General features: G+C 43.3%; 2 protein-coding genes across 9 annotated transcripts in view; one reads left to right on the top strand and one right to left on the bottom strand.

Annotated features, from left to right (window-relative positions):
• Positions 1–15281, top strand: part of LOC137334481 (protein arginine N-methyltransferase 8-like) — a 161963-nt gene that overhangs the window by 23347 nt on the left and 123335 nt on the right. The window lies entirely within an intron of this gene.
• tspan11 (tetraspanin 11) overlaps positions 1–15281 on the bottom strand; it is a 127674-nt gene that overhangs the window by 99217 nt on the left and 13176 nt on the right. For all 8 annotated transcript variants that reach the window (XM_067999179.1, XM_067999174.1, XM_067999180.1 and 5 more), the window contains exons 2-3: positions 10886–10981; positions 4010–4201 (exon numbers count right to left, since the gene is read on the bottom strand). In XM_067999179.1, the coding sequence (XP_067855280.1) occupies positions 4010–4201; positions 10886–10978 (285 nt within the window). In that variant the 5' untranslated portion in view covers positions 10979–10981. The remainder of the gene's footprint in view (positions 1–4009; positions 4202–10885; positions 10982–15281) is intronic.

Below are 15281 nucleotides of genomic sequence, written 5' to 3'. Positions count from 1 at the left end.
CTGCCCCTCGAGCCTGCTCCGCCATTCAATAAGATCATGGCTGATCTGATCCTAACCTCAAATCTAAATTCATGTCCAATTTCCTGCCCGCTCCCCATAACCCCTAATTCACTTTACTTCTAGGAAACTGTCTATTTCTGTTTTAAATTTATTTAATGATGTAGCTTCCACAGCTTCCTGGGGCAGCAAATTCCACAGACCTACTACCCTCTGAGTGAAGAAGTTTCTCCTCATCTCAGTTTTGAAAGAGCAGCCCCTTATTCTAAGATTATGCCCCCTAGTTCTAGTTTCACCCATCCTTGGGAACATCCTTACCGCATCCACCCGATCAAGCCCCTTCACAATCTTATATGTTTCAATAAGATCGCCTCTCATTCTTCTGAACTCCAATGAGTAGAGTCCCAATCTACTCAACCTCTCCTCATATGTCCACCCCCTCATCCCCGGGATTAACCGAGTGAACCTTCTTTGTACTGCCTCAAGAGCAAGTATGTCTTTTCTTAAGTATGAACGAGGGTAGGAAGCCTTTGGAAGGAACAGTAGGTTATGGCTGAGGTGATGCTGGGGGCCAAGCAGCTGTGAGGGAGAGTCAGCAGCTCGGCTGTGAATGTAGCCAAATCTTATCACTTTGTTTTTTTTGATCTTTGCTGAATAAGATGTGGACATTCAACGCAAGAACTGTCATGGCAGCTAAAAGGGAGCTGAAGTTTACTGGTTGGTTCGCAAGCTCAGACATGAGCTTCATAAAACACTGGTCAGGCCCCAGCTGGAATTTGTGTTCAATTCTGGGCACCGCACTTTAGGAGGGATGTCAAGGCCTTAGAGAGGGTGCAGAAGAGATTTACTAGAATGGTTCCAGGGATGAGGGACTTCAGTTATGTGGAGAGACTGGAGAAGCTGGGATTGTTCTCCTTAGAGCAGAGAAGGTTAAGGGGAGAATTGATAGAGGTGTCCAAAATCAAGAAAGATTTTGATAGAGTAAATAAGGAGAAACTTTCCAGCAGCAGAAGGGTCGGTAACCAGAGGATACAGATTTAAGGTAATTGGCAAAACAGCCAGAGGCGACATGAGGAAACATTTTTTTTAACGCAGTGAGTTGTTCTGATCTGGAATGCGCTGCCTGAAAAGGGCGGTGGAAGCAGATTCAACAATAACTTTCAAAAGGGAACAGGATAAATAATCGAAGGGGAAAAATTTGCAGGGCTATGGGGAAAGAGCGGGGAGTGGGACTCCTTGGAAAGTTCTTTCAAAGAGCCAGCACAAGCAAGATGGGCTGAATGATTCTATGAGCCTACAGCGAATGAAGGCACGAACGGAGCGATACAGACTAGGAATGGCCCAGGCTTGTTTGATAGAAAGATAGAAACATAGAAAAATTTATGGCACAGAAGGAGGCCATTCAGCCCATCGTGTCTGTGCCGGTTGAAAAAGAGCCATCCAGCCCAATCGTACTTTCCAGCTCTTGGTCCTGTAGGTTACGGCACTTCAGGTACACATCCAGGTACTATTTAAATGAGTTGAGGGTTTCTGCCTCTACCACCCTCTCAGGCAGTGAGTTTTAGACCCCCACCACCCTCAGGGTGAAAAAAATTTTCCTCAGCTCCCCTCTAATCCTTCCACCAATTACTTTAAATCTATGCCCCCTGGTTATTGACCCCTCTGCTAAGGGAAACTGGTCCTTCCTATCCACTCTATCTGGGCCCCTCATAATTTTACAGACCTCAATTAAATCTCCCCTCAGCCTCCTCTGTTCCAAAGAGAACAACTCCAGCCCATCCAATCTTTCCTCATAGCTAAAATTCCCCACTCCTTGCAACATCCTCGTAAATGTCCTCTGTACCCTCTCTAGTGCAATCACATCTTTCCTGTAACGTGGTGACCAGAACCATGCACAGTACTCAAGCTGTGGCCTAACTAATGTTTTATACAGTTCTGGCATAACCTCCCTGCTCTTATATTCTGTGCCTCGGCTAATAAAGGAAAGTATCCCATATGCCTTCTTAACCACCTTATCCACCTGTCCTGCTACCTTTAGGGATCTGTGGACACGCACTCCAAGGTCCCTCATTTCCTCTACACCTCTCAGTATCCTCCCATTTATTGTGTATTCTCTTGCCTTGTTTGCCCCCCACCAAATGCATTACCTCACACTTCTCTGGATTGAATTCCATTTGCCACTTTTCTGCCCACCTGACCAGTCCATTGATATCTTCCTGCAGTCTACAGCTTTCCTCCTCACTATCAACCACACAGACAATTTTTGTATCATCTGCAAACTTCTTAATCATGCCCCCTACATTTAAGTTTAAATCATTAATATATACCACAAAAAGCAAGGGACCCAGTACTGAGCCCTGCGGAACCCTACTGGAAACAGCCTTCCAGTCACAAAAACACCCGTCAACCATTACCCTTTACTTCCTGCCACTGAGCCAATTCTGGATCCAATTTGCCACTTTCCCTTGGATCCCATGGGCTTTTACTTTTTTGACCAGTCTGCCTTGTGGGACCTTGTCAAAAGCCTTGCTAAAATCCACGTAAACTACATCAAACGCACTACCCTCATCGACCCTCCTTGTTACCTCCTCAAAAAATTCCATCAAGTTAGTCAGACACGACCTTCCCATAATAATTTCATGTTAACTGTCCTTGATTAATCCATGCCTTTCTAAATTATTAATAATTTGACACATTCACAAAGTGTTAGTCAATAGAAGCTATTCCATACAGTTGTAAAAGTGGAACTCAAGTTTTGTTAATTTGAAATCTTGGGAACAATAACCAAATGAATACAACAGGAATAGTGGGAAGAATATTCTGGATATATATTGGCCCTGAATTTCTGCAGGTTCTCCTGACGTAACCTCAACAGAAACCCGGGAGAGATGGCGTAAACTGCCATTTTTAGCTACTTACACCGTTTCTCTGGGAGTTTCGTCAATCTCCCGACAGAAACTCCCATGAGAATTCCAGTCGATTGTCTCTTTGAAAGGAGTAACAAAACGTAACATAAGAACATAAGAAATAGGAGCAGGAATAGGCCAAACGGCCCCTCGAGCCTGCTCCGCCATTCAATCAGATCATGGCTGATCTTCAACCTCAACTCCACTTTCCCCCGCGATCCCCATATCCCTTGATTCCCCTAGAGTCCAAAAATCTCTCAATCTTAGCCTTGGCTATACTCAACATCAACAGCCCTCTGGGGTAGAGAATTCCTAAGATTCACAACCTTCTGAGTGAAGAAATTCCTCCTCATCTCAGTCTTGAATGGCCGACCCCTTATCCTGAGACTATGCCCTCTAGTTCTAGACTCTCCAGCCAGGGGAAACAACCTCTCAGCATCTACCCTGTCAAGCCCCCTCAGAATCTTATATATTTCAATGAAATCACCTCTCATTCTTCTAAGCTCCAGAGAGTACAGGCCCATTCTACTCAATCTCTCTTCATAGGACAACCCTCTCATCTCAGGAGTCAATCTAGTGAACCTTCGTTGCACCGCCTCTAAGGCGAGTATATCCTTCCTTAGATCAGGAGACCAAAACTGTACACAGTACTCCAGGTGAGGTCTCACCAAAGCCCTGTACAATTGTAGCAAGACTTCCTTACTCTTATACTCCAACCCCCTTTGCAATAAAGGCCAACATGCAACTTGCCTTCCTAATTGCCTGCAGTACCTGCATGTTAACATTTTGTGTTTCTTGTACGAGGACACCCAAATCTCTCTGAACACCAACATTTAATAGTTTCTCACCATTTAAAAAAATTCTGTTTTTCTATTCTTCCTCCCAAAGTGAATAACCTCACATTTCCCCACATTATACTCCATCTGCCACCTTCTTGCCCACTCGCTTAACCTTCCCTATCCCTTTGCAGACACTTTGTGTCTTCCTCATACGGATCAAAAGGTTTCAGAGATAAAATGTTTTGTATAATTACACTAGGGGCTTCATTTCATTGATTCTCAGAACCACCTTGTGTTTAGTTGCAATGCCAGAGGTCGAGTACTTACTGCTGCAAGGCATGCCTTCTGCTCTCTAACAACTGCACAACACCCAAGGAATCCAGTGACCATCACAAGGCTACCAGCAAAGACGAGAATATAAGCAGAGACGGCAAACGTACTGGAAGGGAGGAGGCTCAGATAGTCTCTTTTCTCAATCAAAGTCCAAGTTCCTATTGCCATCACACCACCACCTGCCACCTAGAATTACAATAACAAAGCACACATTACACAAACTAATACATCAGTAGCACAATAAACACAAGAATTTCAAATATAACTACTTCATTCTATAAAATATAAAAAATGTCAAGTGCAAAGATAAAGATGACAATGTTCCAGCAGACACAGCCTTCGGCCCATCGTCTATCCTGCTGTTTCTCTACGAGCCACCTAGCCGACCCCCACCCCACCTCCTGCTCACTTTCCATACTCTTTAATATTCCTCTTTTTCAGGTAACTTCCCTTTTCAAAGAATTTATGGACTCTTCTTAACAACTGTTTCTGACAGAGAATTCCACATTCTGGCCTAATCTCTCCCCACATCCTTTTTGTGATTATTTCCTGTATAACCTGTTAGCCTATTTATGACCTTCTCAAATTGCACAATCTCCTTTAATGACTTGCACCCCTTTTACTGAATTAAATATCTCACCATATGTGTTTCCTTTCTTTATTCCCAAAATGCATTCCTAGTTTCATAGTAGGTACAACACGGGAGGAGGCCAGTCGGCCCATCGAGCCTGTGCTGGCTCTTTGAAAGAGTTTTCCAATGAGTCCCATTCCCCCTGCTCTTTCCCCAGAGCCCTGAAAAAATTTTCTCTTCAAGTATTTATCCAATTCCCTTTTGAAAGTTACTATTGAATCTGCTTCCACCCTTTCAGGCAGCGCATTCCAGAGCATAACAACTAGCTGCGTAAAAAATGTTTCCTCGTGTCGCCTCTGGCTGTTTTGCTGATCACTTTAAATCTGTGTCCTCTGGTTACCGACCCTTCTGCCACAGGAAACAGTTTCTCCTTATTTACTCTATCAAAACCCTTCATGATTTTGAACACCTCTATCAAATCTCCCCTTAACCTTCTCTGTTCTAAGGAGAACAATCCCAGCTTCTCCAGTCTCTCCACATAATTAAAGTCCCTCATCCTGGTACCATTCTTCTCTAAGGCCTTGACACCTTTCCTAAAGTGCGGTGCCCAGAATGGAACACATTACGCCAGCTGAGGCCTGACCAGAGTCTTATAAAGATTCAGCATTACTTCCTTGCTTTTGTACTCTATGCCTCTATTAATAAAGCCCAGGGTCCCATATGCTTTTTTTAACTGCTTTTTCAACTTGTCCTGCTACCTTCAAAGATTTGTGTACATACACATCCAGGTCTCTCTATTCCTGCACTCCCTCTAAAATTATGCCATTCAGTTTATTTTGCCTCTCCTCATTCTTCCTACCAAAATGTATCAATTCATACTTCTCTGCGTTAAATTTCATTTGCCACGTATCTGCCCATTTCACCAGTCTGTCTCTGTCCTCCTGAAGTCTGTTACTATCCTCCACATTGTTTATTGCATTTCCGAGTTTCGTGTCATCCGCAAACTTTGAAATAATACCCTGAATAGCCAAGTCCAGGTAATTAATATATATCAAAAAGAGCAGTGGTCCTAATACTGACCCCTGGGGAACACCACTGTAAACTTCCCTCCAGTCTGAAAAACTCTCCGCTTTCTGTCCCTTAGCCAATTTTGTATCCACGCTGCCACTGTCCCTTTAATCCCATGGGGTTTAATTTTGCTAACAAGTCTATTATGTGATACTTTATCAGATGCCTTTGAAAGTCCATATACACAACATCAACCGCACTCCCCTCATCACCCCTCTCTGTTACTTCATCAAAGAATTCAATCAAGTTAGTCAAGCACAATTTTCCTTTAATAAATCTGTGCTGACTTTCATTTAGTAGCCCATATTTTTCCCGAATGCCTATTAATTTTGTCCCGGATTATTGTCTCTGAAAGTTTCTCCACCACTGACGTTAGGCTGACTGGCCCGTAGTTGCTGGGTTTATCCCTCTCCCCTTTTTTGAACAGGGGTGTATCATTTGCAATCCTCCAATCTTCTGGCACCATCCTCATATCCAAGGAGGATTGGAAGATTGTGGCCAGAACCTCTAATTTCCACCCTCACTTCCCTCAGTAACCGAGGATGCCTCCCATCCGGACTGTGTGACTTTTCTACTTTGATTACTACCAACCTTCTGCGTAACTCCTCTTCATCTATTTTTATCCTATCCAATATCGATACTACCTCCTCCTTTACAGCTACATTGGCAGCTTCCTCTTCTCTAGTGAAGACCAATGCAAAGTATTCATTTAGTACCTCAGCCAGGCCCTCTACCTCCACAAGAAGATCTCCTTTTTTGTCCCTAATCGATCCCACCTTTCCTGTGACTGCCCTTCTACTATTTATATGTTTATAAAAGACTCTTGGATTCCCTTTTATGTTAGCCGCTAATCTATTCTCATACTCTCTCTTTGCCCCTCTTATTCCCTTTTTCAGATCTTCTCTGTACTTTCTGTATTCAGCCTGGTTCTCTACTGTATTATGAACTTTACACTCATCATAAGCCTCCTTTTTCTGTTTCATTTTAATCTCTATATCTTTAGTCATCCATGGAGCTCTAGCATTGGATGCTCTTCCTTTCCCTCTCGTGGGAAAGTGTCTACTCTCTACATGAACCATCTCCTCCTTGAACGCCTCCCATTGTTCAATTATTGTTTTGCCTACCAATTTTTGATTCCAATCCACCTGGGCCAGATCCCATTTTAACTCACTGAAATTTGCCCTCCTCCAGTTACATATTTTCAGATTTGATTGTTCTTTGTCCTTTTCCATAACTATTCTAAACCTAATGATATTATGATCACTGTTCCCCAAATGCTCCCCCACTGAAACCTGCTCCACCTGCCCCACTTCATTCCCCACAACTAGATCCAGCACTGCTTCCTTCCTCATTGGGCTGGAAACACACTGTTCAAGAAAGTTCTCTTGTACACATTTCAGGAATGCCTCCCACTCTTTGCCCTTTGCACTGTTACTACATCAGTCTACATTGGGATAATTGAAATCCCCCATTATCACTACACTATAGTTCTTGCAGCTTTCTGTATTTGCCTGCAAATTTGCCCCTCTATCTCCTTCCCACTATTACCTATAGTATACGCCCCGTAGCGTAAAAGCTCCTCTAATTGTTCCTTAATTCTAATCAAATAGATTCTGTCTTACCTCACATTTTTCTACACTGAACTGCCTGTGTGTTTATTCCTAGAATCTTTCATGCTCTTCATTACAATTTACCATATCCCACAATTTGATATGATTAGCAAATTTCAATACTGCTCCCTCAATTCTTACGCCCAACTCATTCATGTACACAGTAAATGGGAGTAAGCCCAACACAGACCCGTGGAAACACCAGTCACATCTGTCTAGTCCGACAAACTTCCTTTTGCATCTGTCCGTGGTTTGCTGCCATCCACTATCGCTGTAGCCACGTTCTCACATTCCACTTAATTCCATGTGCTATTAACTTTCCCACAAGTCTCTTACATACCTCACCCTATAAACCACACCCACTCCTTTTCTTTTATCCATCCTCTTATTTTTTTCCCCTGCTTCTGTCAGGATATTCGAATATGAACCATCAAGGCCCAGTGATTTGTCTGCCCGAAATCTGAATCATTTCTTCAGCACCATATGCCTTTGAATAATAACCTCCATTAATTATTCCTCACCCAATTCTGGTGATCTTAGTCTCAACATCCACCTTCACAGAGAGAACTGAGGCAAAGTCCTTATTCAGTATCGCTGCAATTTCCTCACATTCCACTACAGGCTGACCTCCTCTTGGTGCCTCTACTTTTTACCTTGACTATTTTCTTACATTACAACAGTGACTGCACTTCAAAAGTACTTCATTGTGATAGTTCGATTGGCCTATTGAAAAATCAAATGGCACTTTACGCTTTTAATCTTAGAAAACCCCAATCAATCATGAAGTATGAAAGTGCTTAAAATGAATCAGAATGCATCATTTTTAATGTTGAAATTTAAACTCTTCTATGAAAGCATATCTCCAGACCCCCTCCATAAGTCCACCGCCAATTCTGCACCTTCAATATTTCAATTTCCAATTCAGCCTTTCATGTCCTTTTCCTTTTGTTCCTCTAATAAGAACATAAGAAATAGGAGCTGGAGTAGGCCCTCCGGCCCCTCGAGTCTGCTCCGCCATTCAACAAGATCATGGCTGATCTTCTACCTCAACACCCTTTTCCTGCACCATCCCCATATCCCTTGATGCCTTTAATACCTAGAAATCTATCGATCTCTGTTTTGAATGTACTCAATGACTGAGCCTCCACAGCCCCCTGGGGTACAGAAGTCCAAATATTCACCACCCTCTGAGTGAAGAAATTTCTCCTCATCTCAGTCCTAAATGGCCTACCCTTTATTCTGAGACTGTGACCCTTGGTTCCAGACTCCCCAGCCAGAGGAAACATTCTCCCTGCATCTACCCTGTCGAGCCCTGTAAGAATTTTGTATGTTTCAATGAGATCACCTCTCATTCTTCTAAACTCTACAGAATACAGACCTAGTCTACTCAATCTCTCCTCATACGACAATCCCGCCATCCCAGGAATCAGTCTGGTGAACCTTCGTTGCACTCCCTCTATGGCAAGTATGTCCTTTCTTAGGCAAGGAGACCAAAATTGTACACAATACTCCAGGTGTGGTCTCACCAAGGCCCTATATAATTGCAGTAAGACATCTTTACTCCTGTACTCAAATCCTCTTGTAATAAAGGCCAACATACCATCTGCCTTCCTAATTGCTTGCTGCACCTGCATGTTAGCTTTCAGTGACTCATGTACAAGGGCACCCAGGTCCCTTTGAACATCAACATTTCCCAATCTATCACCATTTAAAAAATACTCTGCATTTCTGTTTTTCCTACCAAAGTGGATAACTTCACATTTTTCCACATTATATTCCATCTGCCACGTTCTTGCCCACTCACTTAGCCTGTCTATATCAACTTGAAGCCTCTTTGCATCCTCCTTACAACTCACATTCCTACTTAGTTTTGTGTTATTAGCAAACTTGGAAATATTATATTTGGTCCCCTCATCCAAATCATTGATATAGATTGTGAATAGCTGGGGCCCAAGCACCGATCCCTGTGGTACCCCACTAGTCACAGTCTGCCAACCTGAAAAAGACCCGTTTATTCCTACTCTCTGTTTTCTGTCTGTTAACCAATTCTCAATCCATGCCAGTATATTACCCCCAATTCCATGTGCTCTAACTTTGCTCACCAACCTCCTGTGTGGGACCTTATCGAAAGCCTTCTGAAAATCCAAATACACCACATCCACTGGTTCCCCCTTATCTATTCTACTAGTTACATCCTCAAAGAACTCCAATAGGTTTGTCAAACATGATTTCCCTTTCATAAATCCATGTTGACTCTGCCAAATCCTATTATTATTTTCTAAGTGTCCTGTTATCACATCCTTTATAATAGATTCTAGAATTTTCCCTAATACTGATGTTAGGCTAACCGGTCTGTAGTTCCCTGATTTCTCTCTCCCTCCTTTCTTAAATAGTGGGGTTACATTTGCCACCCTCCAATCTGCAGGAACCATTCCAGAATCTATAGAATTTTGGAAGATGACAATCAATGCATCCACTATCTCTATAGACACCTCTTTCAAAACCCTGGGATGTAGATCATCAGGTCCTTGGGATTTATCGACTTTTAGTCCCATTAATTTCTCTGTACTATTTTTTTACTAATACTAATTTCTTTCAGTTCCTCATTCTCGCCAGGCCCTTGGTTCTCTAGTATTTCTGGGAGGTTTTTTGTGTCTTCTTCCATGAAGACAGATACAAAGTATTTGTTTAATTTCTCTGCCATTTCCTTATTCCCCATTATAAATTCTCCCGTCTCTGTCTGTAAGGGACCCATATTTGCCTTCGCCAGTCTTTTCCTTTTTACATACCTATAGAAGCTTTTACAGTCTGTTTTTATGTTTCTCGCTAGTTTACTCTCATATTCTATTTTCCCTCTTTATCAATTTCTTGGTCCTCCTTTGCTGAATTCTAAAATGCTCCCAATCCTCAGTCTTACTGCTTTTTCTGGTAACTTTATTTGCCTCTTCCTTTGATTTAATACTATCTTTAATTTCTCTTGTTAGCCACGGTTGGACCACTTTTCCTGTTGGGCTTTTGTGCCTTAAAGGAATATATATTTGTTGCAAATTATGTATTAATTCTTTAAATGCCAGCCATTGCCTGTCTACCATCACACCTTTTAATGTAGTTCCCCAAATCAACCACAGCCAACTTGCGCCTCGTACCTTCGTAGTTTCCTTTCTTTAGATTTAAGACCCTAGTTCCGGATTGAACTACATCACTTTCAAACTTAATGAAGAATTCTATCATATTATGCTCACTCTTCCCTTAGGGCTCCTTTACAACAAGATTATTAATTAACCCTTTCTCATTGCACAATACTAGGTCTAAAATAGCCTGTTCCCTAGTTGGTTCCTCAACATACTGATCTAGAAAATCATCTCATATACATTCCAGGAATTCGTCCTCCACAGTATTAGTACTAATTTGGTTTGCACAATCTATGTGTAGATTAAAGTCCCCCATGATTCCTGTATTACCCTTGTTACATGCACTCTAATTTCCTGCTTTATACCGTGCCCTGCATTACCACTACTGTTTGGTGATGGAATGTGTTACACCGACTGCTTAAGTTACAAAGCCGAGGTTATTACACATTTTCATGTGTTGGGAATATTCTTGAGATGTCAGCACACTTACCCAGAAGAAGAAGTTAAAAACAAACAGCAGATACTTTAAGCAGATTGTCAGACAGTCTTCTGAATCCTCTTTATATTTTCTTGACATCGTCATTCACTGAAAAACACACAAAAGGATCACAAATCTTCACTTTATTCACACTGAATCAACGAGCAAATGTTTCCACTTTGATACAACTGATATGCCCTAATGAAGAACTATTTCCTAGTTATCAATAGACTTTTTAAAACCATCGGTACAGTTTTTGTCATTTTTTTTGGGGTGGGGTTTCCTAGTAACAGTTTCAAGCAAGAGACCTTCAGTCCATCGAGCCTACCTGCTTGGGCCTCAGCTATTTACAATCTATATTAATGGCTCGGATGAAGGGACCGAGTGAAATGTATGCAAGTTTGCTGACAATTCAAAGCTACGTGGGAAAGTAAGCTGTGGAGAGGACACAAAGAGTCTGCAAAGGGATATAGACAGGTTAAGTGAGTGGGCAAGAAGGTGGCAGATGGAGTATAATGTGGGGAAATGTGAGGTTATTCACTTTGGTAGGAAGAATAGAAAAACAGAATATTTTTTAAATGATGAGAAACTATTAAATGTTGGTGTTCAGAGAGATTTGGGTGTCCTCATACAAGAAACACAAAAAGTTACTGTGTAGGTACAGCAAGCAATTAGGAAGGCAAATGGCATGTTGGCCTTTATTGCAAAAGGATTGGAGTACAAGAGTAAGGAAGTCTTACTACAATTGTACAGGGCTTTGATGAGACCTCACCTGGAGTACTGAGCACAGTTTTGGTCTCCTTAACCAACGAAGGATGTACTTGCCTTAGAGGCGGTGCAACGAAGGTTCACTAGATTGATTCCTGGGATGAGAGGGTTGTCCAATGAGGAGAAGTTCAGAAGAATGGGCCTATACTTTTTAAAAATTCGTTCATGGGATGTGGGCGTCGCTGGCAAGTCCAGCATTTATTGCCCATCCCTAATTGACCGTGAGAAGGTGGTGGTGAGCCGCCTTCTTGAACCGCTGCAGTCCGTGTGGTGAAGGTTCTCCCACAGTGCTGTTAGGAAGGGAGTTCCAGGATTTTGACCCAGCGACAATGAAGGAACGGCGATATATCTCCAAGTTGGGATGGTGTGTGACTTGGAGGGGAACGTGCAGGTGGTGTTGTTCCCATGTACCTTCTGCCCTTGTCCTTCTAGGTGGTTGAGGTTGCGGGCTTGGGAGGTGCTGTCGAAGAAGCCTTGGCGAGTTGCTCCAGTGCATCCTGTGGATGGTACACACTGCAGCCACGGTGTGCCGGTGGTGAAGGGAGTGAATGTTTAGGGTGGTGGATGGGGTGCCAATCAAGCGGGCTGCTTTGTCCTGGATGGTGTTGAGCTTCTTGAGTGTTGGAGCTGCACTCATCCAGGCAAGTGGAGAGTTTTCCATCACACTCCTGACTTGTGCCTTGTAGATGGTGGAAAGGCTTTGGGGAGTCAGGAGGTGAGTCACTCGCCACAGAATACCCAGCCTCTGATCTGCTCTTGTAGCCACAGTATTTATGTGGCTGGTCCAGTTAAGTTTCTGATCAATGGTGACCCCCAGGATGTTGATGGTGGGGGATTCGGCGATGGTAATGCCGTTGAATGTCAAGGGGAGGTGGTTAGACACTCACTTGTTGGAGATGGTCATTGCCTGGCACTTGACTGCGCGAATGTTACTTGCCACTTATGAGCCCAAGCCTGGATGTTGTCCAGGTCTTGCTGCATGCGGGCTCGGACTGCTTCATTATTTGAGGGGTTGCGAATGGAACTGAACACTGTGCAACCATCAGCGAACATCCCCATTTCTGACCTTATGATGGAGGGAAGGTCATTGATAAAGCAGCTGAAGATGGTTGGGCCTCGGACACTGCCCTGTGGAACTCCTGCAGCAATCTCCTGGGGCTGAGATGATTGGCTTCCAACAACCACTACCATCTTCCTTTGTGCCAGGTATGACTCCAGCCACTGGAGAGTTTTCCCCCTGATTCCCATTGACTTTCTGGAGTTTAGAAGAATGAGAGGTGATCTCATTGAAACATCTAAGATTCAGAGGGGATCTGACAGGGTACAGGCTGAGAGATTGTTTCCCCTGGCTGGAGAATCTCGAATTAGAGGGCATAATCTCTAGGGGGTCAGCCATTTAAGACTGAGATGAGGAGGAATTTCTTCACTCAGAGGTTTGTGAATCTTTGGAATTCTCTACCCCAGAGGGCTGTGGATGCTGAGTCATTGAATATATTCAAGGCTGAGACCGATAGATTTTTGGACTCTAGGGGAATCAAGGGATATGGGGATCAGGCGGGAAAGTGGAGTTGAGGTTGAAGATCAGCCATGATCTGATTGAATGGCGGAGCAGGCTCGAGGGGCCATATGGCCTTCTCTTGCTCCTATTTCTTATGTTTTTATGTCCTAACCACAGTATTCCCTTTGGCCCATCTAGCCCACCTAGCCACAGTATTTCCTTTGGCCCATTGAGCCCACCTAACCACAGTATTCCCTTCGGCCCATCTAGCCCACCTATCCACATTAATCCCTTGGTGCATTTCTAATAATTCTCAGTCCCCTGTCCAGTTCCTTCTTCCTGTTAAAGTTTCTTGTTCACCACCTGTGCCGATAATCTGAACCGCATATTCACCACACTTTAGTAAAAACGTTCCTTCGGCATTTCCTATTTGGTTTTGTTCTCCTTAATTTATAAATATGACCCCTTGTGCTTAAATTCTGTACACGGCAGAAAATCTTACTTGGATACAATTTGCACAAACCTTTCATGATTTTGAACACTTCTATCATATCCCCTCCCAAGAGCGTAAAGACCCAGGGTCATCGATCGTACCTCACACGCCATTCCCTTAAGCTCTGGGATCCACCGTGTAGCCTTTCTCTGTACCCGTCCAATAACTGAATACCCTTCTCTGTACCCGTCCAATAACTGAATACCCTTCTCTGTACCCGTCCAATAACTGAATGCCCTTCTCTGTACCCGTCCAATAACTGAATACCCTTCTCTGTACCCGTCCAATAACTGAATACCCTTCTCTGTACCCGTCCAATAACTGAATACCCTTCTCTGTACCCGTCCAATAACTGAATGCCCTTCTCTGTACCCGTCCAATAACTGAATATCCTTCTCTGTACCCGTCCAATAACTGAATGCCCTTCTCTGTACCCGTCCAATAACTGAATGCCCTTCTCTGTACCCGTCCAATAACTGAATATCCTTCTCTGTACCCGTCCAATAACTGAATACCCTTTTTGAAACAGGGTAACTAAAACTGCATGCAGTACTACAGGTGTGGTCTCACCGGGGCCGATTAAAGTTTAAACTAACCTCTCTGGAGTTATACGTTATACCCCTTGCCATTAGCAACCTGGGAACATTGTGCTGATGGTTTTAGTGACCTGTCCAGTAAAACCCAAAGATCTCTCTCCTGATCCCATAACTTGTACATTTAGCACATAATCCACATCAACCTTCCCACTGCCCAATCTACTCACCGTACATTTCTCTGTATTAAATTGCATCTCCACTTCTCCACCCACTGATCGAGCTAGTCAAGATCCTTTTGAATTTGTGCGCATTGATATTCATCAGTTACCACTGGTCCCAATTTGGTATAATCTGCAAATATTGCCACAATTCCTTCCTCTAAATAGAATCATAGAATGGTTACAGCACAGAAAGAGGCCATTTGGCCCATCGAGCCTGCACTGGCTCTCTGCAAGAACAATCCAGCTAGTCCCACTCCCCCACTCTTTCCCCATAGCCCTGCAGATTTTTCTCCTTCAGGTACCTACCTAATTCCTTTTTGAAAGGAATTGACCCTGCTACCACCACCCTTTCAGGCAGTGCATTCCAGATCCTAACCACTCGCTGATAAAAAAAGTTTTTCCTCATGTCGCCTTTGGTTCATTTGCAATCACCTTAAATCTATGTCCTCTGGATCTCAACCCTTCCACCAATGGGAACAGTTTTTCTTCATTTAGTTTGTCTCGACCCTTCATGATTTTGAACACCTCAATCAAATCTCCTCTCAACCTTCTCTGCCCTAGAGAACAACCCCAGCTTCTCCAGTCTATCCACATAACTGAAGTCCCTCATCCCTGGAATCATTCTAGTAAATCTTTTCTGCACCCTCTATAAGGCCTTCACATCTTTCCTAAAGTGCGGTGCCCAGAATTGGACAATACTCCAACTGTGGCCGAACCAGTGTTTTATAAAGACTCAACATAACATCCTCGCTTTTGTACTCCATACCTCTATTTATAAAGCCCAGGATCCCGTGTACTTTCTTAACCGGTTTCTCAACCTGTCCTGCCACCTTCAACGACCTGTGTACATACACCCCCAGGTCTCTCTGTTCCTGCACCCCCTTTAGAATTG

This window comes from Heptranchias perlo, chromosome 18, assembly GCF_035084215.1.
Source record: "Heptranchias perlo isolate sHepPer1 chromosome 18, sHepPer1.hap1, whole genome shotgun sequence".
Lineage (NCBI taxonomy): Eukaryota > Metazoa > Chordata > Chondrichthyes > Hexanchiformes > Hexanchidae > Heptranchias > Heptranchias perlo.
Note: the sequence above shows the minus strand (reverse complement) of the source record. Positions and strands in the feature narration are given on the sequence as shown.